The sequence below is a fragment of the Cydia strobilella genome, chromosome Z, assembly GCF_947568885.1.
Source record: "Cydia strobilella chromosome Z, ilCydStro3.1, whole genome shotgun sequence".
Lineage (NCBI taxonomy): Eukaryota > Metazoa > Arthropoda > Insecta > Lepidoptera > Tortricidae > Cydia > Cydia strobilella.
Genome location: NC_086068.1, coordinates 1,884,417 through 1,907,772, shown reverse-complemented (window position 1 = coordinate 1,907,772; position 23,356 = coordinate 1,884,417). Strand labels below are relative to the sequence as shown.

General features: G+C 41.2%; 1 protein-coding gene across 1 annotated transcript; it reads right to left on the bottom strand.

The window, feature by feature from the left end:
• On the bottom strand, positions 1-22,994 carry LOC134755054 (roquin-1). The gene is made up of 10 exons (XM_063691531.1): positions 22,566-22,994; positions 13,986-14,148; positions 11,323-11,515; positions 8,772-8,935; positions 7,695-7,832; positions 6,337-6,444; positions 4,900-5,095; positions 2,451-2,588; positions 1,095-1,223; positions 1-200 (listed from the first exon to the last, which is right to left on the bottom strand). The coding sequence occupies exons 1-10, from the start codon at positions 22,718-22,720 to the stop codon at positions 1-3; spliced, it is 1,584 nt and encodes a 527-aa protein (XP_063547601.1). The 5' UTR covers positions 22,721-22,994.
• Between the last annotated feature and the right edge of the window lie 362 nt (positions 22,995-23,356).

Sequence of the window (23,356 nt, the reverse complement as noted above, 5' to 3'; positions counted from 1 at the left end):
TTATTTTGCCAAATAGGAAAAAATAATGTACATATTAAGGTTAAAAGACACATCATACCTTTCCAGCTCCTCCTCAGAATGGGCAAACGTGCAGGTGTTGCCGCGTGGGCAAAACGAGCGGGCAGCGGCGTCGCGGCACATGGACACCTTGTACTTGGAGTGGGTGGGGGTGGTCGCCGCGGCTTGGGGGGAGGGTTGACCTGGAACGAGGGTCACATATTAGGGCCTTTCCACATGCCCTGTCAAAATATCAAAAGCACGAATAAAATCGGAATGATGCCGATGCACTAAGCTGCCCTGCTAAGGATGGTATCCACCTATCCAATTTCTTTTTTATGTATCTTTATGCATCGCCAAACTGTAACCAGTTTGTTGGCGATTGAAGCGCTCAATTACATCCCAGGTAGCAGTGACGTCAGCGACGTCATAATGACGTAATTATGGCGTCATAATGACGTTGCTGACGTCATAATGACGTTGTTGACGTCATAATGACGTTACTGACGTCATAATGACGTTGCTGACGTCATAATGAGGTATAAATGCTGTTAGGGATAATAGAATCATGCAGTGGAGGGCTCCGGAGGCTTCTGGTTGTGGATGGTGCTCTGGTGCAAGTAGTATATGAGCCCGAAGACTATCTTCAGTGTCACTATCGTCATGCGCATAGCCAGTACTCACTAGTGGAGGGCTTCGGGAGCTTCTGGTGCTCCGCTGCAAGTAGTGTGAGCCCCGACACTGCCTTCAGTGTCACTACAGTTGTGCACTCACTAGTGGAGGGCTCCGGGGGCTTCTAGTTGTGGAAGGTGCTCCGCTGCAAGTAGTGTGAGCCCGGAGACTGCCTTCAGTGTCACTACAGTCGTGCACATAGACAGTACTCACTAGTGGAGGGCTCCGGGGGCTTCTGGTTGTGGAACGTGGTCCGCTGCAAGTAGTGTGAGCCCGGACACTGCCTTCAGTGTCACTATTGTCATGTGCATAGCCAGTACTCACTAGTGGAGGGCTCCGGGGGCTTCTGGTGCTCCGCTGCAAGTAGTGTGAGCCCGGACACTGCCTTCAGTGTCACTACAGTCGTGCACATAGCCAGTACTCACTAGTGGAGGGCTCCGGGGGCTTCTGGTTGTGGAAGGTGCTCCGTTGCAAGTAGTGTATGAGCCCGGAGACTACTTCCTTTAGGGAGGTCATCACTTCGGCTAGCTGCTGCCATGAGGGGCTCTTGGCATCTAAAAAAATAATGTTAGGTCAATAGGGAGCGTGCATAAACTGTAGGGGGCAGCACAGGAGACCTCAGATTTTTGGCGCGAGGCATAAATGTGTAGTAGTGTGTACTTTTATTATGTACCTATGTTACAACTTCTTGAGTTAACGTCTTTTATTATTATTATTATTAGTTTATGCTTCCAAAGTAGCCCACAAGATGGCAGCACTTGCTTTGTTCCGATTCAACGGCGCGGCAAATTTTCGCGGCAACACAAAACTGTAGGAATCTTGCTCTTGCTCAAAAGTCTGTAACATTTTTTTAATTAGGGTTCCGTACCCAAAGGGTAAAAACGGGACCCTATTACTAAGACTCCGCTGTCTGTGTGTCCGTTTGTCACAAGGCTGTATCTCATGAAACGTGATAGCTAAACAGTTGAAATTTTCACAGATGATGTTTTTCTGTTGCCGCTATAACAACAAATACTATAACCAGAATAAAATGAATACATACAACAAACGTGTTTTTTTGCGTAATGGTACGGAACCCTTCGTGCGCGAGTCCAACTTGCACTTGGCCGGTTTTTTGATATCGATAGTTGGGTAACGGAATAATTTGAAAAACTATTTTTTAATTTTCTCATTTACCCCCCAAAAGTTTAAACATGTTTAAAATTCATTTGTTTACGTTTCATGTCCGTCTTTGGGTCTATTTTTAAACCATTCTAAGAGCATTATGCATATGTGTCGTTTTCAAGAAAAAAGGTACCACAAGGTTTGCCATAAGTAGAGCGGTACTGTCATAGTAAATTTTGTAACCCCAGTAAATTCACTGCCATCTATCGACACACTTCAAAACTAAAAATGAAGATTTACAAAAATACGTTAAAATGCATTTAAATATGGATAAATGATTTTTTTATTAGCATTAATTATTTTTATATGATTTTGACCCATGTTCTTTCACTGATATGCGTTAAAATTGTTAAATAACAAACGAAACCGTCAACGCCCTCTATACGAGAGTAGGCCAAAACTAGTGGCGCCATCTGATCGAGAATCAAATTTTAGTGATTTTTCGAGGCACGTTTTTTACTTAGACTGTATCCATCTATTACGGAGTTATATCTATCTTTGCCATAAGTATGTTCCGACAGGTTATCCGCATAGATACAAGCAATCGTCGTTATGGTGAGCGACAAAGTGGTACCTTTAAAAAAACGTCATATGACGATGGATATAAAAAGGGTCACCTGGACTGGCGTCTATGGTGGCGAGTCTGTCCAGATGCATGCTCATCACGACCAGCTGTTGCGGATCCCCGGTGCGTTGGAGAGCTATGAACAGCTCTTGAACTGACTGAGCGAACGACTGCGGCGTCTGGAGCTTATCTATTGAATGAGAATAGGAATAAATTTTCATTAATGGTATCAATCGATCAGGTTTATTTTTATAATATCTATATGTGCCATTCTCAACCAAAAGGGTATTTATTGTCGGCTGTCAATAAGGCGCTATTTCCATATAGCTTCAATTTGAAATAAACCTTATCGACTAGCGACAATGTGGTACCTTTTGGTTGAAAACGTATTAAAGCAATACAAAAGTCAGAAATGATAGTCAAAGTCCGACCAGTCGTACTTCACTCGCGAAACGCTCCTAAGAAAACGATAAGTGAACGTGACGTCAAGTTCGCTGAGAGACCATTTTGTATGTATGGACAAAACAAGAAAATTGCGTTTTTGTCGGTGAAATATTGCGTTTATATATATAGTTGGTATACAATATTTTTTTGGATAAAATTAAGGAATCTCCCCTTTTTTAGAATAGAATAGAATAAGAAAGTGGCACCAGTCCGAAGTAAAAACAAAAAATATGAAAAACATCCTTTTTTTTTCTTTTCACCCTTAAACCGCTGAACCAATTTAGTTTAAATTTGGTATAGAGATAGTTTGAGTCCCAGGGAGGAACATAGGATAGTTTTTATCCCAAAAATTTGTACGGGGATTCGATAACAACTAAACTGATTTAGATAAAATTTGAGCCCAGCTTCGGTGGCTATTTGGACTATTTTACTATAAGGCTATTTGGAGTGTTGCTTACCTATAATGCTCTGCATGTGGCTCTTATGCACCGTGTCTCAGTACAATAGCGCGCTCCACTGGTCCGGGGCTATCCTGAGCCCAGCTTCGGTGGCTATTTGTACTGTTTTGCTATAAGGCTATGTTGGCTATTTGGAGTGTTGCTTACCTATAATGCTCTGCATGTGGCTCTTATGCACCGTGTCTCAGTACAATAGCGCGCTCCACTGGTCCGGGGCTATCCTGAGCCCAGCTTCGGTGGCTATTTGTACTGTTTTGCTATAAGGCTATGTTGGCTATTTGGAGTGTTGCTTACCTATAATGCTCTGCATGTGGCTCTTATGCACCGTGTCTCAGTACAATAGCGCGCTCCACTGGTCCGGGGCTATCCTGAGCCCAGCTTCGGTGGCTATTTGTACTGTTTTGCTATAAGGCTATGTTGGCTATTTGGAGTTTTGCTTACCTATAATGCTCTGCATGTGGCTCTTATGCACCGTGTCTCCGTACAATAGCGCGCTCCACTGGTCCGGGGCTATCCTGAGCCCAGCTTCGGTGGCTATTTGGACTGTTTTGCTATAAGGCTATTTGGAGTGTTGCTTACCTATAATGCTCTGCATGTGGCTCTTATGCGCCGTGTCACCGTACAAAAGCGCGCTCCACTGGTCCGGGGCTATCCTGAGCCCAGCTTCGGTGGCTATTTGGACTGTTTTGCTATAAGGCTATTTGAAGTGTTGCTTACCTATAATGCTCTGCATGTGGCTCTTATGCGCCGTGTCACCGTACAAAAGCGCGCTCCACTGGTCCGGGGCTATCATGAGCCCAGCTTCGGTGGCTATTTGGACTGTTTTGCTATAAGGCTATGTTGGCTATTTGGAGTGTTGCTTACCTATAATGCTCTGCATGTGGCTCTTATGCGCCGTGTCACCGTACAAAAGCGCGCTCCACTGGTCCGGGGCTATCCTGAGCCCAGCTTCGGTGGCTATTTGGACTATTTTTCTATAAGGCTATGTTGGCTATTTGGAGTGTTGCTTACCTATAATGCTCTGCATGTGGCTCTTATGCGCCGTGTCACCGTACAAAAGCGCGCTCCACTGGTCCAGGGCTATCCTGAGCCAAGCTTCGGTGGCTATTTGGACTGTTTTGCTATAAGGCTATGTTGGCTATTTGGAGTGTTGCTTACCTATAATGCTCTGCATGTGGCTCTTATGCGCCGTGTCACCGTACAAAAGCGCGCTCCACTGGCCCGGGGCTATCCTGAGCCCAGCTTCGGTGGCTATTTGGACTGTTTTGCTATAAGGCTATGTTGGCTATTTGGAGTGTTGCTTACCTATAATGCTCTGCATGTGGCTCTTATGCGCCGTGTCACCGTACAAAAGCGCGCTCCACTGGTCCGGGGCTATCCTGAGCCCAGCTTCGGTGGCTATTTGGACTGTTTTGCTATAAGGCTATGTTGGCTATTTGGAGTGTTGCTTACCTATAATGCTCTGCATGTAGCTCTTATGCGCCGTGTCACCGTACAAAAGCGCGCTCCACTGGTCCGGGGCTATCCTGAGCCCAGCTTCGGTGGCTATTTGGACTGTTTTGCTATAAGGCTATGTTGGCTATTTGGAGTGTTGCTTACCTATAATGCTCTGCATGTGGCTCTTATGCGCCGTGTCACCGTACAAAAGCGCGCTCCACTGGTCCGGGGCTATCCTGAGCCCAGCTTCGGTGGCTATTTGGACTATCTGCGCGTCGTGCTCGCGCCGAAGCGACTCGTACGTGCGAAACTCCTCTTTTAATTGCATAAGGGACGAATCCGATTCGCGTTTTGAGACCTGTTGATAAAGGTAAGGTGGTAAGGGTTGGTGTCTTATAAAGATAAGGTATTTACAAAGGTGTTATATAATTTTACATGCGTCCGTTTTATATTGACATTAGAAAAGTCTGCTGTCTTTTTTAGTTTTTTCGTTCTGACAAATTTTGCGATATCCTCAGTTCAGTTACAGTTACAAGTGGCCATACAAAAATAACATTTCTAACATCAATATTCTAAGTAAAAATAATATAAAATTTCTAGAAATATAAGTATTTATATCACAGATTTAATATACACGCTAGATGATGCAGTATTGAAACCAAGCGTGCCGACTTTTTCATACAGAAATTACGCATAATATAATTTTAAAATTACTTAACGGTGATAAGAAATATGTTTTTGCCTTTGGGTGCTCGCAATTTTTGGGCTGTTGCGGTTAATTATCACGCAACGAGGCATTTTTTAAGTTTTCACGGACGTCCGGCTGCAACAACTGACGCGCGTGGACTGTCAAGAGCGACGGTCAACCCCGAGGATTTCTCGGGGTTCGGACACGCGAAGTAGATGCATTTGCGTCATCTATGGTATATTTATATCTGTGATTTATATGATCACTTAGTGCCCACAGTACAAGGTTTGCTCAATTTAGAGCTATGTTAGATCTTATAGCGCCCCCAAATACTTGTTTAATTTTATTTATAGTTATGTAACAATCGGGGACATTGCCGGTGAACCACTTCACATACAGATAACCAATTACGATGCAATTAGGATTCTTTATCTTAATAATGGAAAGTGAGGACAGTTTATATGTTGTTGTTTAGCCTAAGCTTCGCCTCCCCATTAAGATAAACAATTAGGATGCATTTTGGATTCCTTATCTTAGCTTGCAAATGCCGGCCGTCACAAAGACAATTAACCGCAATAAACTTTACCTGAGAAACTTTTTTTTTTCAACACCCACATTTTTAGGTGCCATGATATTTGTCATCACTTTTATGATAAACACGACGCGCGATATAGTAGTCGGACCACAATGTGGCCGATGCTCGTTTTGGACGCCTGAGGGAACTGGGACTCTAACCGTTGGACGTGTAAAAACGTCCGACGTGTATAGACGTCCGACGTGTATAGACGTATGACGTGTATAAACGTCCGACGAGTATTGACATCCGACGTGTATAGACGTATGACGTGTATAAACGTCCGACGTGTATATACGTCCGTTGTGTAAAGACGTCTGACGTCTACAACCGTTACCTTGAAACACGACGCGCGGTACAGTAGTTGGACGACGTGACCGATGCTCGTTTTAGACGCCTGAGGGAACTGGGGCTCCAACCGCTGGACGACGAACATCACCAACACCTAAAATAATAAATAAGTAAAAAAAAAAAGTTTCTTTAGGTTGCTCAAATCGGGTAAATCAGGATTTGGCTCATTCTAAAAATACCTTATGAAAAACGAACGCTTGCGCGTTGTACAAGTACAGCAAGCTGCAGACATAACTGACCCCCCCGCATAGAAACTTGTTTGCAGTGGGGGTAAGTAATCTTACAATACGCTCCGTACGGAACCGCGCCATCTAACGGTAAATTGGGTAAACTCAAAGCATTTATAGAAATACCTTTCTGGACAGTGCCGTTCCTCCTCAAAGGCCAGTAGAACTAGTATCAAAGTGGCCTACCACGAACCACGTTTGACGTGTTGCCTCTCTGTCGCACTTGTAAATTCGTACGTAAGTGTGACAGGGAGGCAACACGTCGAGCGTGGTTCGCGGTAGCCCCCAGGACCTCTATACGACGGGCCCTAGGAACTGGCAGCCCCTCGCTCTCACGGCAGCCCGTACGTTCGCGGCAAGGGCCTGACACTCTTTGATAGAGAAAGATAGTCTTATTGCGATTCCTATAAGAGGAAAGCGAAAATAGTGCCATGCTTTGTCCTTATCACCGACCGGGTGGCATCACAGGAGGAGATGGCGAAATGAAATTTATAAGAGTGAATAAGAAAAAATCCTATGCTTAACTAACTTAGCGGTTTCACTGACGTGTTTTTAGTCAATCCTAAGCTGCCCAAATTTTGAAAGAAAGAAATAAGAAAGAAAATACATTTATTTGACGCCACAACATAGTACATAAAAAAGAAAAGCATGCAGACAAAAAACATTTGGACGCCAAAAAGGATCCCCACTCAGCATAGTGCCGCGGCAAACCGTGGCGCTGGTTTTCTGTGGGGACCTGGCTTAATCTAAAAAATTAATGGCGACACGTACGCCAACGACACACAAATAAAATTTACATTGACATAAAAATACAAACATTTTATATGATTATTCTTTCCGTTACCCCAGCCCGCGCAGCATGGTTCCCCTATCAATAAGTCCGTCACTTTCGCACTCACATACTTGTTAGAACGTGACAGGCATGGTGATAAGCGTACCGTGCTACGACGCCTGGTCGCTCCGTGGCGCGTCTATAACTACTTGTATATACTGTGTCTATGGTTCGCGGTCACCTCATAAAACTACGAGAAACAAACGCTTGCGCGTTATACGATCCGCTCCGTACTTGCGACATCTAACGTGAAATTTAGTAAACTCAAAGCATTTATAAAATTACCTTTCTGGACAGTGCTGAACCGTCCTCAAGTGCCAGTAGAACTAGTTTGAGGACCTCTTCTTGCATGGCGGGCCCTAGGAACTGGCAACCTCTTGCTCTCACGGCGGCCCATAGGTTCGCGCTCAGTTGTTGTGGATTCTAGAATATAGACATAATATTTTTTTAGGGTAACCGTAAAATCAGTTTATTTACTTAACATCCTTTTTATAATATAACAGCCCTTATTTATTATTAATAATTATATTATGTAGATAAACTTATGTAGATATGTTCAATTTACACAAGCACAGTTCTAAGCAATCAGTGACGCTCCGGTCCCAGCCCTCCTCATCTATTTCTTTATTTTATCAAACAAGTAAAACAGTATGACAGTAAAATACCAAACCACTGCTAACTTACGCAGAAAATACAAAAAGAAAAAGAAACAATATACAATTTATCACAAATTACAATACTAACATTTAAAAATAAATAATTAACACATTTTAAACAGTTGAAAGACGTGCATCCATCTTCTCACAAAACCTCAAACATTCATCACGCACAACCACCTGTCTGCCTGCAAACAAATCACACTGAGGGGCTGATGCAAGGAGCGCATTCAAAAGGAGCAAAGAACGAACCAGGGGAATTCCTACGCGATACAGTACGCAAAACCGGGACTGCCAGGAGACAACGGTCACGAGGTCTGAAATCGATTCTGGTCCGTGAGGGAACGTACAGACGTACCAATTGCTCCGCGATACAGCCCGATTCCCCGCGCAGGATACTGCAAGCAGTAGTGAGAAGTGCAAAATTACGCCTTACCTCCAGCGAGTTGAAACCCAGTCTATGACGCAACACTATATGTATCACTAACCTAGTGTTGTAGTATCAGCTCAGAGACGCTTATTCTCTCGCCTAATGACCTCGCCGCTCGCGCGCGCCGCCCCCACCCACCCCTCCTCATCTATGACGCAACACTAAACGTATCACTAACCTGGTGTTGCAGTATCAGGTGACGTTTCTCTCACCTAGCGACCGCATCGCCCGCATCCCTTTTCATCTATGACGCAACATTATATAACCGTCACTTACCTGATGTTGCAGTATGAGCTCAGTGACGCTCCGCTCGCCTAATGACCTCGCCGCCCGCGCGCACCGCCCCCGCCCCTCCTCGTCTGTGACGCAACATTGTAGAAGCGTCACAAGCTTGCGTTGCATCGGCCGGGATAGACGACCGGCTACGGTGTTGTTGGATACTGTTAATTAAAAATGTTGAAGACACATTCAAATACAAACATAAATTCTTTAATTTCATGAAAAAAATTAAACTAATACTGACTGGCCGTCAATATCTATATGATGCTGATTGCACAATGACATTAAGTGGACGTTGGTCAAAATTTCTTGACATGTTATATTTGTACCGAAATCTGACGAATGCGACATCAAATCTTGTCAAAAACCTGAATAACTACAGATAAACTATAAAACTCCCGTGAGACTCAAACATATTAGATTATTTTAAACCGGGTCACTCACGTATTATTAAGTCGAATAGCTCGACATGTTTCGGTCCAATTTACGAGGACCGTCTTCACGGAGCCACAACACGTCTTCACTGGTCGAGGGCGCGGCGTGTACTGCGGGCCAAAGCCCCGACTCGTCCGGCCGCTCACGACAGACGGCGTCGGCGGTGCCGGCGACGTCACCGTTGCGAGGATAGCTCTACCCTCCGTATTGCGTTTGTCAAATGTCGGATCGCACACAACACTCACTGAGTCACTTGCTAAAGGCCAGTCCACACTGACCACCGACGCAGTACCCAAAACCGTTTTCCAACTAGGCGGCACCAACCAGCCACTGTCACGATTGAAATTCGGATAACGACTGATCTCAATAGCTTCCCGTATTTTTCGTTGAACGAAGAACTTTTTTCGCGCCAGAACGGTTACCCTATCAAACCTAATATAGTGCGTCGCGTCCGAATCCAGTACGTGTTCTGTCACTGCGGAGCTTTGGCCGTCCCGGTTTTTCATACTGCGTATGTGCTCAGAAAGTCTCGTCGAAATGTTCCGGCCGGTCTCCCCAATATAATACTTCCCACAGGAGCACGAAATCCTGTACACCCCAGGAACATTTAAGGGCTCCTTGTCCTTTGGCGAACGCGTCCACCGTCTAAGCTGCGCGTGCGGGCGGAAAATCGTCTTGATGCTATATTTACGGCGTAACAAGTGTCCGATCTTATCCGTCACACCCTTAATGTAAGGCAAGTACATAGGCTGTCTTTCCACCACAGGCGGTCGTGGGCGCGCAGATGCATTCGCAATCCGATTACTGTGCCTCCAGTTGTAACCGTTACTTTCCAGGACACGCTTAACGTGAACCAACTCGCGATCCACGTGCTGTGGATCACACAAACTCAAAGCGTTCATTTTATTTAATCAGTCTCGGCACAGAAGACAAATAAGCTGGGTGGTGGTGTGAATCAGCCCTTAGGTAGCGGTCAGTATGGGTCGGCTTCCTGTACACCGTTGTTTGTTAACGCCCACTGAGATTTCGCATGACTAGGACGTCCAAAAATGGTAAATTCCCATCTATCTCCTCCGCCGTAAACCCGATTTTAGGGTGTAAAGTGTTCACATATTCCGTGAGCTCCTGTAGGCCATCCTTTGAGACAATAGCAAAAATATCATCCACATAGCGACACCAATATCTCGGTTTTACAGGCGCGCTGTTTAAAGCTTTACATTCCAGCCATTCCATAAAAATATTGGCAGCCACGGGAGCTATCGGTGAGCCCATGGCCACTCCATCAACCTGGAGGTAGTAGTCACCGTGCCACATCAGATATCCAGATTTTACACACAACTCAATAGCGTCCATGTACACAGTAGGTATGTCTGTAGCAGCTAAAAGGTCTGATATTATCTTTATTGTCTCATCCACTGGTACATTCGTGAACAGTGACGCTACATCAAAGCTCGTCTTCACACAGCTGAATATCCGTTAGCAAATTGATGAAATGCCTCGAATCTCTTATATAACTCGCAGTCTTGCCTGTGAAATGCTGCAATACTGTCGACATATGACGGGCAAGTTTATAAGTAGGCGAGTCAATCTGACTGACTATCGGTCTTAACGGCCAGTCAGGTTTATGAATTTTAGGCAGACCATAAATTTTAGGCGACGTTGGGTTATGTGGGCGCAAGTACAGATAAATCTATACAAATGGCAATCCTACTTAACATGTGTGGGTAAGTAGGGTCAAAAACCTAAATAAGTACAGATAAACCTATACAAATGGTAACCCTACTTAACATGTGTGGGTAAGTAAGGTCAAAAACCTAAATAAGTACAGATAAACCTATACAAATGGTAATCCTACTTAACATGTGTGGGTAAGTAAGGTCAAAAACCTGAATAAGTACAGATAAACCTATACAAATGGCAATCCTACTTAACATGTGTGGGTAAGTAAGGTCAAAAACCTGAATAAGTACAGATAAACCTATACAAATGGCAATCCTACTTAACATGTATGGGTAAGTAAGGTCAAAAACCTGAATAAGTACAGATAAACCTATACAAATGGCAATCCTACTTAACATGGGTGGGTAAGTAAGACAAGGATGTATAAACTCACCATTGCCCGTATATTTCAGTATGACGGCCAAGTTCTCCATACATCGCACGACGGAGTCGTACGCTCTTCTATCGCGCTCGCACAGCGCCGCTATACAGGGTGGGTGGTAGGGCTGGGAGGGGGGCGTGTAGCCGGCCAATTGGAGGAGTGCTGTGTTGACTACCAGCTCTTCTGGTTCCACTTGTATCACTGTCTGTAAATAATAATAAAAACATCACTGTGTCGAACATACGAACGTAACCTAATAGTGATTTTATAACAAAATCTAGTAAAATACACTACCGCTCAAAAGTATTTAGGCACCCGCAATTTTCACCATACAGTAGGCTAAATGACAAATTTTTATTTCTCAAACATGCAATGAAATATCGTCCTTATGTGCGTCAAAACAGGCTTCAAAGTATCACGTTTCGGGCGGAGCAACTCAAGAGAACTGTATCTTCATACGAAATTGAAGGCCTAGGCCGGGAAGTAAATTTTTTTTTAATTTTAATGTAAACATGGCGTCTGTGTTCGTGAACAGGCTAAACAACTGAATTATATTTTTTAGTTTTTTTCTACTGGCTGAATGGTTATCGGACCAAAAATATCCGCGTTAACGCCTATTACACACGAACTGATATTAAGTATACTAATCTGTATAGCCCGCTCCATACTAAGCGGCGCGAAGCCGCGAACGCGAGTGTGGAGTCAAATTCGCTGATTAGCGAATGCTCGTGCGAATGGGGCCTAACCTAAGTCAACAGAGACCATAGACAATATTTAAGATCCCCTGCATTTATAGTTTGTCAAAGGACTGTCTCATTACAAACATAGACAGAGATAATCATACTATCTTTGTCTTACACTAGTACTAACACAAAAAAGAAAAGGATGAGTATAGTATTTTATTTATTTATTTTTTGTTCTTATTTACTGACAAATTGGTTTGACCAACTATATCAGGTTGTGTATAATAATCCTAATAAGGTCTATTCGAACACTACACACGCGAAATACGCACGACATCCGTAAAAAAAACATTATGTAGGGATCTAGGGATTGGAGGGAAAATTAAAAAATTTTTGTCGAGTAGCTGGATTTTATATTTGTGATTGATATTTATAAATAAAATTTCAATGTGAGTTCCGATGATAATAGCGACGAAGAAATTATAATAACATGTTGCCGCCATGTCGAAGGAGAATTTTTTTTTTTTGAGTTGTGTTTTTCTTTATTTCATTGCATAATATGTTTGAGAAAAGCACTATACATGCCTGGCCGTGAAAAGGGCTTACCGGCTTCGTATTACTATCCGGCCTCACTACGGTCTATACCTACTCAGCCGGCAAGCCATTCTTTCCGGGCGCCTGCAGTAATGTACTATTAATGCTATCAATCGATCAGGTTTATTTAACTTTAGCCAGTCTTCTCCGACACCACGGGGACAACGCCGTCCTCGAAACGTCGGAGGTAAATTTAAAACTTATTTTACGCGATTAAGTCCCGTCGTGATGAATAATAATGATCCCAAAAACAAACCTGATCGATTGATAACATTAATAAAAAAATGTCATCACGCCTATTATTAAGCGATACTCCTTAGGACAGGATACAGGACACAGCTATAGCTATACTACAGAATGATATATGAATATCGTTATCTCATTCTAGCAAATAGCTTTGTCCCTACTTACGTAAGTAAAACTTACAAGTGTAATCCTGGCCTTAGAAGAAGACAGGATAAGAAATTACTATCAATTATAGGAAATTCGCAATGAGTGACGTTTTAAATTTAAATCGACACGAGCTGCGAATTACTATTCGCACGTGTAACGTACGTTTATAGTACATATGGCCCTTTAAATTTTCGACGTAGTTACGTAATGTGCTTATTATAGCACAGGGTGTCGTAATGGAGCACCAGATGTACCGTAAAAGTTTCTATTCAAAAACTTTACCTCATATGTGATTTTTCTTAATTTTTAGGATTCCGTACCTCAAAAGGAAAAACGGAACCCTTATAGGATCGCTCGTGCGTTTGTCTGTCTGTCTGTCACAGCCTATTTTTTCCGAAACTAATGGACCAATGAAGTTGAAATTTGATACACATGTAAGTTTGTGACCCAAAGACGAACATGTAACGTAAACAAATGAATTTTAAACATGGGGGCCACTTATGGGGGCTAAATCGGAAAATTAAAGAATAAAGTTTTTCAAACTATATCGTGTTACATATCAAATGAAAGAGCTTGTTGTGAGAATCTCAAATATATTTTTGCTGTAATTTTAAATTAAATAGTTTAGAAGTTATTTAAGAAAATAGCCAAAAAAAAAACCATGTTGTACAATAGTTCACAAATGAATTAATAAGTTTTCCGTTTGTCAAAACAAAGTATTGCACGGAACACTAAAAATAGCGGAGACGTAGGTATCTGCCTACTTCCCATGCCACTCGTCGAGTATGTGGCCGGGGTATTATGCAGTGCAGGCAGTATAGGCAGTCACACACACACACACACACACACACACACACACACACACACACACACACACACACACAGCGTCAGGACTTTATAAAGACTGCTGTCATAGTCCTTACAAACATGACATCTATTTAGCGCGTGTGACATTCAACTTGCTTTGGTACCGCCGGCGGTACGCGACGAGTACCAAGAGCTTACCTGGTCGAAAGGGCATTGTTTCTTATGCAGGTTCTTGAGGCAGTGCCTACAGAGGGTGTGGCCGCAGCCGAGGCTGACGGGGCTCTGGGGCGGAGCGCCGAACTCGCGCCGGCAGACTGGACAGTTCCGGTAGTCGGTCCATTGTGGCGCCTGGATTGGCATTCTGCAGAAAATGAAACCATGTTAGGAATCATACAAATAAAGATAAGGTGATAAACTAATAGATGTCATATATTAAAACAAAAGTGACAAAGCCCAGGTGCAAGCGCGAACTGCTTGCCCTTAGAGCTGGTCAAAGACGCCTAGTCTTACCATAGAGTAACTTATACTAGAGCGGTACTGTCATAGTAAATTTTGTAACCCCAGTAAATTCACTGCCATCTGTCGACACACTTTTAAATTAAAAATAAATATTTATAAAAATACGATAAAATGTATTTAAATATGGATAAATGATTTTTTTATTTGCATTAATTATTTTTATATGATTTTGACCCATGTTCTTTCACTGGTATGCGTTAAAATTATAAATAACAAACGAAACAGTCAACGCCCTCTATACGAGTGTAGGCCAAAACTAGTGGCGCCATCTGATCGAGAATCAAATTTTCGTGATTTTCGAGGCACGTTTTTTCCTTAGACTGTATCCATCTATTACGGAGTTATATCTATCTTTGGTCTTACTAAGATGGCATATAGTCGAGAAATTCGGACGGGCACCGCCGTGGCGAGGTGGCCTAGGGGTTCATGGCGTTAGCCGCGATAGCTAAAAACGCCGGTTCGAATCCGGCCTTCACCACTGGAGGGCTTTGTCACTTTTTCTTTAATATATGACATCTATTACAGTTTATAATTTATATGTATATAGTAGTGTGACTACTTAAAAACCACAAATCAAAATATTTAATAAAATAATTTGATTTGCTCCCAGTTGTTTAAAGATAGGGTGGGTCATCATTTTTTTTTTATACTACGTCGGGGGCAAACAAGCATATGGCCCGCCTGATGTTAAGCAGTCTCCGTAGCCTATGTACGCCTGCAACTCCAGAGGAGTTACATGCGCGTTGCCGACCCTAACACTCCTCTCCCTCGTTGAGCATTTTTAACCGACTTTAAAAAAGGAGGTTATCTTGTTATAATTATATTTCGTTGTATGTACAGTCGTGTGAAAATATCGATACGGACAAAGTGACAAAAACATGTTTACATGACCTTATTTCCCATATATAAAGGGGCCCACTGACTATCAGTCCGCCGGACGATATCGGCCTGTCAGTTGTTGGGAACTGCCAAATTTTTGTTCTAACTGACAGACCGATATCATCTGGCAAAAAAAATAAAATCCGGCAAGTGCGAGTCGGACTCGCGCACCGAGGGTTCCATACTTTTTAGTATTTGTTGTTATAGCGGCAACAGAAATACATCATCTGTGAAAATTTCAACTGTCTAGCTATCACGGTTCATGAGATATAGCCTGGTGACAGACAGACAGACGGACAGCGGAGTCTTAGTAATGGGGTCCTTTGGGTATGGAACCCTAAAAATTACAGTCTAGTATACATTCCATGTATATTTTTGTAACAATTAGTAACGTGTCATAAGTAAGCTATAATCAATATCATCTACAGTACAAACAGCAACACTTAAATGTCCATCATTGGACCTTATGATTATAGGAATAAGGTTTACTAACTGTCAGTTAACAGCGTGGGCGATGTAGGCAGTCTAGTAAATTGGATTAGGTTATAATAATATTGTCATCGTAGTCGGACAACGCAACAGACAAGAGATTTTTAATTTTAATAATATGTACTGCTACAGATATATGTATAATACGAAATAAAAGCTTTTTAATTTAATTTAATACGCCTATTAGGGTTCCGTACTCAAAGGGTAAAAAATGGAACCTATTACTGAGACTCCGCTGTCCGTCTGTCTGTCATCAGGCTATATCTCATGAACCGTTATAGCTAGACAGTTGAAATTTTCACAGATGATGTATTTCTGTTGCCGCTATAACAACAAATACTATAAAGTACGGAACCCTCGGTGGGCGAGCGACTCGCACTTGGCCGGTTTTTTTTTATTAACCATTGAAATATAAGATAATCATTATGTAACAATCTTATTATATTTTGTAAATTTTAAGTTTCAAATCGATTGGATAATAATTTCTTTTTCTATAATTCATAGCTACCAAAGATAGATATAACTCCGTAATATGGATACAGTCTAAGGAACAACGTGCCTCGAAAATCAAGAAAATTTTATTCTCGTTCAGAGGGCGCTACTAGCTTTGGCCTACTGTTGTATAGATGGCGTTGACGGTTTCGTTTGTTATTTAACAATTTTAACGCATATCAGTGAAAGAACATGGGTCAAAATCATAAAAATAATTATTGCAAATAAAAAAAATCATTTATCCATATTTAAATACATTTTATCGTATTTTTATAAATCTTCATTTTTAATTTTAAAGTGTGTCCACAGATGGCTGTGAATTTACTGGGGTTACAAAATTTACTATGACAGTACCACTCTAGTATAAGTTACTCTATGTAGCTACATATATAAATAAATGGCATTTGAAGATGTTTTCATATACATATTCGTACTACACACAAAATTATCATATTCAGAAACTACCTTCATCTCGCGAGTTTCACTGCACAAAATGATGATGATGCTTAATAAAAACCACCCTGTATCCTTCTCCATACCAAATTTCATCAAAATCAAAAAACGTTGACGCCAAAACGGTGGATAAACTCGTATCTAGATTAATTCTTCATTATCCGCAAACGTCTTCGTTAGTTTACTGCATAATAAGCTATCAGTATTACACTTCAAACAACGTTAATGAGCAAAAACAAAAAATTAATCCCGACTCGATGTCGCCAAGATGGCAGTCGTCAAGCAACTCTTTTGATTTCAAGTTGAAGCTATATGGAAATAGCGCCTTATTGACAACCAACAATATGTACCCTTTTGATTGAGAACGGCACATATATATTACAGCCTCGATAATCCATACACAGGCTAATCCAAACGCTGTAATCCGAACTGCCGAGTGACCCCATTCTCTGGCAAAGCTCTTGCTAGGTCGATTACTTAAGTTACTTTGTTGATAATATTCTGTTTTTGTAATTTTGTTATTAAATAATATGTGGTATTTTCTATAAAAAGGGACCTTATTGTCTATGGCGCTTACGCCATTATTAACGATGCTCCAATATAAATACAATGCCGCGCGACGCTGTCCGGCGTAAGCGCCATCGACAATAAGGTCCCTTTTCATAGAAAATGCCCAGTATTATATGTAACATACTATAATCCGAAATATCTGAATGCTCCGTGAGTCCGAATAGGGTATCCCAATATAGGACCGGCAACAAACTCGGCGGGACACATCGTTTCAAAACATATTATACTCAGAATATCCAACATCATCCAACACTAAGGTCTCACAGTCTATGTCTCGCTTGCTCCTTTATATGTTGGGTCCTATATTGGGATACCCTCCTACAATATAGGAGGGAATTAAATCTTCTCGGGTCCGAGGTGTAGGGTTGGAGCCGGCGTAGTTTTTATCGTAGTTTATATATATCTTTACATAAAAATAATTGTAGTGAATAACTAGCCTTATGAACCGATTTTGCATGTACAACCGGCCTTAAAGTTTATAGTCTATGATGGTTCATTATTTTTAGTATGTGGGTATTTTTGCATTTTGTAGTTTTCCTCAGTCACCCGTTGTCCACAAACGCTGTAAAGAGATCGAAACGTCGGGATGTATTATAAATTCAATATACGCGATATAATCCGTTTTCATAGTTTTATTACCTGAAATAAATGGGTTTTTTTTTATAGGACATTCTTACACAGATTGACTAAGTCCCACTGTAAGCCCAAAAAGGCTTGTGTTATGGGTACTCACACAACGATATATATATAATATATAAATAGTTACATAGAAAACAACCATGACTCAGGAACAAATATCTGTGTCATCACACAAATAAATGCCCTTACCGGGATTCGAACCCGGAACCATCGGCTTCATAGGCAGGGTCACTACCCACTAGGCCAGACCGGTCGTCACAACCGGTCGTCCTCTTTATTAACAACTTTATTTTATTATATTATAGGACATTCTTACACAGATTGACTAAGTCCCACGCTCCCACGGTAAGCCCAAGGAGGCTTGTGTTATGGGTACTCAGACAACGATATATATAATATACAAATAGAAAACACCCAAGACTCAGGAACAAATATCTATGCTCATCACACAAATAAATGCCCTTATCGGGATTGGAACCCAGGACCATAGAATAAGTAATAGTATTATCATACAGAACGGCCACGCACCGCCCCGCCCCGACTCGAATTATCTCGCCCCGCGACAGCAGATTGACGGCCGTTTGCGGGTCGCTCAGTACTATTTTTAAGCAACTTACACTATGACGCATGCCGCGTGTACAGACGTGCCGTTCACACATAGAAACGCAAGTGATTTTTGATGTATAGCGTGTCCACCCTGTGCCAGGACCATCAGCTTCACAGGCAGGGTCACTACCCACTAGGCCAGACCGGTCGTCAACTTATGCCATTTGGCTTTTGATGGCAAAGCAGTTGTAGTAAACCTTTCAGTGATAAGGGACCACTCAACACTATTTATTTATGATGACCTCAAACTGATTGACAAATTAAGTCAACAAAGGTTTGTCCTAGTTATAAATTTGCAGACCAAAGGTTAAGATCCACTGTTGTAGAGATATCTAATTTCTCTAATCCTAGTCCCTTTGCATAAAAAGCAGGAGATCCCGGGTTTGAATCCTGGTAACGGTACTATCTGTGTGTCTATCACAAATATTTGTTTCTGACATATATATAATTATGTATACAGGGTGGAACAGAACGAACGACCTTTACGCAAACGGTAAATTGTTTAGGCTACGTACTTTATTTTTCACTTATTAATCACGTTAATATTTATAACCGTTTGTGAGATACAGTTTGTTAAACATTTGTGCAAAAATCTGTATGTTTCAACCCTAGCAAGTAGATCCGAAATGAATGACATGGCATGTGTCAATTAAAAATGTAAATAACTTTGTAGGGGGACTTCCGGTTCGAACGCCATCTTGATAGTAGCCTCGTGATTAATTCCTTTGTTTTTTGCTCATAAATATTGTTTAAAGTGTAATATCGATAGCTTTATTATACAGTAATCTAATGTGGTAGTGTGCAGTGAATGGAGAATTAATCTCAAAGCGTGTTTAACCACCATTTTGGAGTAAACGGCCGGTAATCCACGTGCTTCTCGTAAAATCCAGCTATCGGTTTTATGAGACAACTACAACAACCACCGAACAACGTCGTACTCTAAGAGCATTTGGTATCTACCTCTAACCGTGTCTGGCTAGAGCCCTAGAGGCCCATAATTTTATTGTTTACCGTACACTGGCTATGGCCGATATGTTTTAATCAAGAAACATTAATTCGATCCCACGTGGATCCCACTTTGACGTTGGCGAAATCATCGACAGTATCGATGGAGCCATACTACCTGAAAAATTGATTGATTGATTGAACTTTGTAGGGTTGTCACTGATATAAACATATTTAATTTTAATGATTTTGTTTTACTTTTTAATCCAGCTTTGCGATTGTAATAACTCGATTGTAGATCACTTAAATAACACTGTCCTTTCAGCTCAGTCGCTAGAAATGTCCCACTCTGTATATTTTCTTATGTATGTAATGGATATTTTCTTATGTATATAAGTATAAGTATTTATGTATAATTATATATTATACTAACTGCTTACTGCTAGTCAGTCATTGAGAGAAGTAATGAAGAGTAAAGAAATTAATATAGCCACAAAGAGGAGGTTGTTTAATACATGCATTCTACCGGTCTTAACCTATGGCAGTCAAACTTGGACACTAACTAAGAACAACTTAAATAAACTACAAGTGTGTCCAAGGTCCATGGAAAGAAGTATGATTGGAGTTAAATTGAGAGACATCATGAACAAGTATATTAGATCTAATACACGTGTAGAAGATGTAACCATTAAAGTTAAAACACTCAAATAGAGGTGGACAGGACATACGATCAGGGGCAAAGAAAAATGGAGCAAGAGAATTATATGGTGGTTCATGAAAAATAGAAAAAGAAAACAAGGACCACCAAAAATGGGATGGGAAGACGAAATTGTAAAATTCGCAGGGAGACATTGGACCAGACTGGCGAGAGACAGGGAAAAATGGAAAGGGATGGAATAGGCCTTTGCCAAACGGCATAACTCTCAAATTGTAAAAAAAAAAATGTCTGAATAAAAGGCTTATATTATTATATATTATACAGGATAGGGCAATTGTGTTGTGGTGAAAACTAGTGCCTACGTAGTTGCCAAGCGGACCCCAGTGCCGTGGCAAAATGCCGGGATAACGCGAGGAACATGATGATGAGGGCAATTGTGCCTGTTTGCTGTCCAGTGCTAGTTTTCGTCCACTTGACGGAGTTGCTACAAAGAATTGCGTATAATTTGAATATAAACCTACCACACCGCACAATTTTAGACTTATCGCAAACCTTAATGTGTAAAAAATTGATCTATCTACATAAATATGATATTTCGCAAGTAGTGCATTAAAAATAAAACATATTAGTAGTAGTAGCAATACAAACAAATATAACACATTTAAGTAAGAGTACTTAAGGGTCTCCGGCAAGCTCGGTTCTCCATACAAACATAGTTCCACTCCCATTTTAAAACAACTTCCTAGATTGCTCTGGTATATCTATGTCTGTAATTAGTTTATGTAGCTTCAGATACCATAGGTAAAAAAACAGCGAATTTGGGAAGGTGCAATTCGGCCAGCTTGCCTGGGACTATTATTATTTTTCGCATTTCAAAGTTGGCATCTCCTATAATTGGACGTAATCTGACACACCTACCCCATTTATATGTATATTGTATAGTCATCTAGTAGCCACAACACAAGCTTACTTAGCTTACTCTGGGACTACGTTGATCTGTGTAAAATTAGTCTGATCCACACAGAGTGAGCTTACGCGCGAGGCATTTTCCTCACGCACAAAACGGCCAGTGTGGACAGTGTGTTGTATCGACACCTTTAGACGTGCCTCGCGCGCGCCGCCTAGGCCGAGACACGTCTACACTGGCCATTTTGTGTACGAGAAAATTGCCTCGCGCGTATGCTAGTTCTGTGTGGACTCAACTATTGACTTTTTTTATATTGTGCATGTAAATGTCACTGATATTCACTATTTTCTAATACAGACCCTCATTGGATAAAACATCATACGGGCATTTGACTACTAGTTAAATCAGTGTTATTTTTTGAACTGCCAAAACGATATTGTTACTATGGAATTTATATGAAACACTCATGTGACGTCACAATTGAATTACCTACTATTTATAGTTTCATACGGGTTTTAAAATAGAAATTGTGTCTAAAAATAACTGCTGTCTATGTTTCTCCATTAATCTTCTGGTGCTTTATTTCATGCAAAAATAATAAATTTTATATACAGTCAAATACCCTATAGTGCTTGTTTATCTATCATGTTCAAAAGTTTTCTGTGGCACACATTTATTTGAGTCATACATCATCATCATCATCATGTCAGCCGATAGACGTCCACTGCTGGACATAGGCCTCCCCCAGGGCTCGCCACTCCGACCGATCCTGTGCCGTTCGCATCCACCAAATTCCCGCGACCTTCACCAGGTCGTCGCTCCATCTCGTTGGAGGCCTACCAGCAGTTCGTCTTTCGGTACGCGGACGCCACTCCAGAACCTTCCTGCCCCACTGGCCATCAGTTCTGCGAGCAATGTGCCCCGCCTACTGCCACTTAAGGTTTGCAATTCTGCGAGCTATGTCGGTGACCCTAGTTCTACATGAGTGAGTGAGTCTTACATGCTATCTAATAATTTTATAAGGCATACTTGAATCACAATGGTATTTTAGATTGGTGCAATGTTTCATTTGCCAGGGTTTTTTTAGGGTTCCATACCCAAAGGGTAAAAACGGGACCCTATTATTAAGACTCCGCTGTCCGTCTGTCCGTCTGTCACCAGGCTGTATCTCCTGAACCGTGATAGCTAGACAGTTGAAATTTTCACAGATGATGTATTTCTGTTGCCGCTATAACAACAAATACTAAAAACAGAATAATGTAAATATTTAAATGGGGCTCTCATACAACAAACGTGATTTTTTTGCTGTTTTTTTCCGTAATGGTACGGAACCCTTCGTGCGCGAGTCCGACTCGCACTTGGCCGGTTTTTTTAGTACAAGCACATTTTCATCATTAGTAGTTATAAAAAATATGAGTAGTTGAATTTATCAAAGAGCACAGCTGTTTCTTAGGAATGTTATGTCAAAAAGGTTCAGGCAATGTTATTGTTTTAGAATGACATGCAAGAGGTGACCATCGCCAAGCAGATATACATAACAAATATGTACGTATTAACACTAAATATTAGCCAGTGACTAACTCAAGGTCCTCCTTATAATTGGATAAAGAAATGTACGTACAATGTAACCTCTGACATCAGTGATAGCAGCTGTATGCTCCCACAGCATAGGCACAAATCATCATCACAAGACTCGACTTCGCCGTAATCACAGAAACCGTCCAAACCACCCAGCACAGCATACAAATCTACTATTTTTTCACATTGCATCGCCATCAACAAGACAAATATGCTAACAATAATAGTGATATGATCAAAACCCAGAATATTCCAAAATATCTGACATCAAAAATGCCACCTAGGCAGGACATCGGCGCGCTGACCAATACATCGACATCGTCAACAATCCGAGCATAATCTATATGTGTATTTATAAAGGGTAGTTTGGAATGAAAATAAATCGTATTTACCTTAAAAATTACACGAACACTCATCACAAAAATAACACATTTGGCTTCTACCCACTTCAAAACATCATCCGTCAAGTCAGCAGCCCTTTAGTACCACAGATTATGGATATGGATTTAAGACAATCAAAACCACAGATAAGGGCAACCATAATGTCATATGTTGAGTTTTAATTATTAATGCGTTCATAATTTTGTTTCTAATTTCTATTAAATTTATTTATCCGTTTTTTAAGTCAAGTTTAAGTTATATTAATCACAAACAATTGAACCTTTTATTTTAAATAGTTTCTAAACTTTTCGAATGACTATTATATAGTTTGTCAAAGGACTGTCTCATTTCAAACATAGACAGAGAGAATCATACTATCTTTGTCTTACACAAGTACTAGCGCCCAAAAGAACGGGATGAGTATAATTTTCCTGGTTGTTATTGAATGACAAA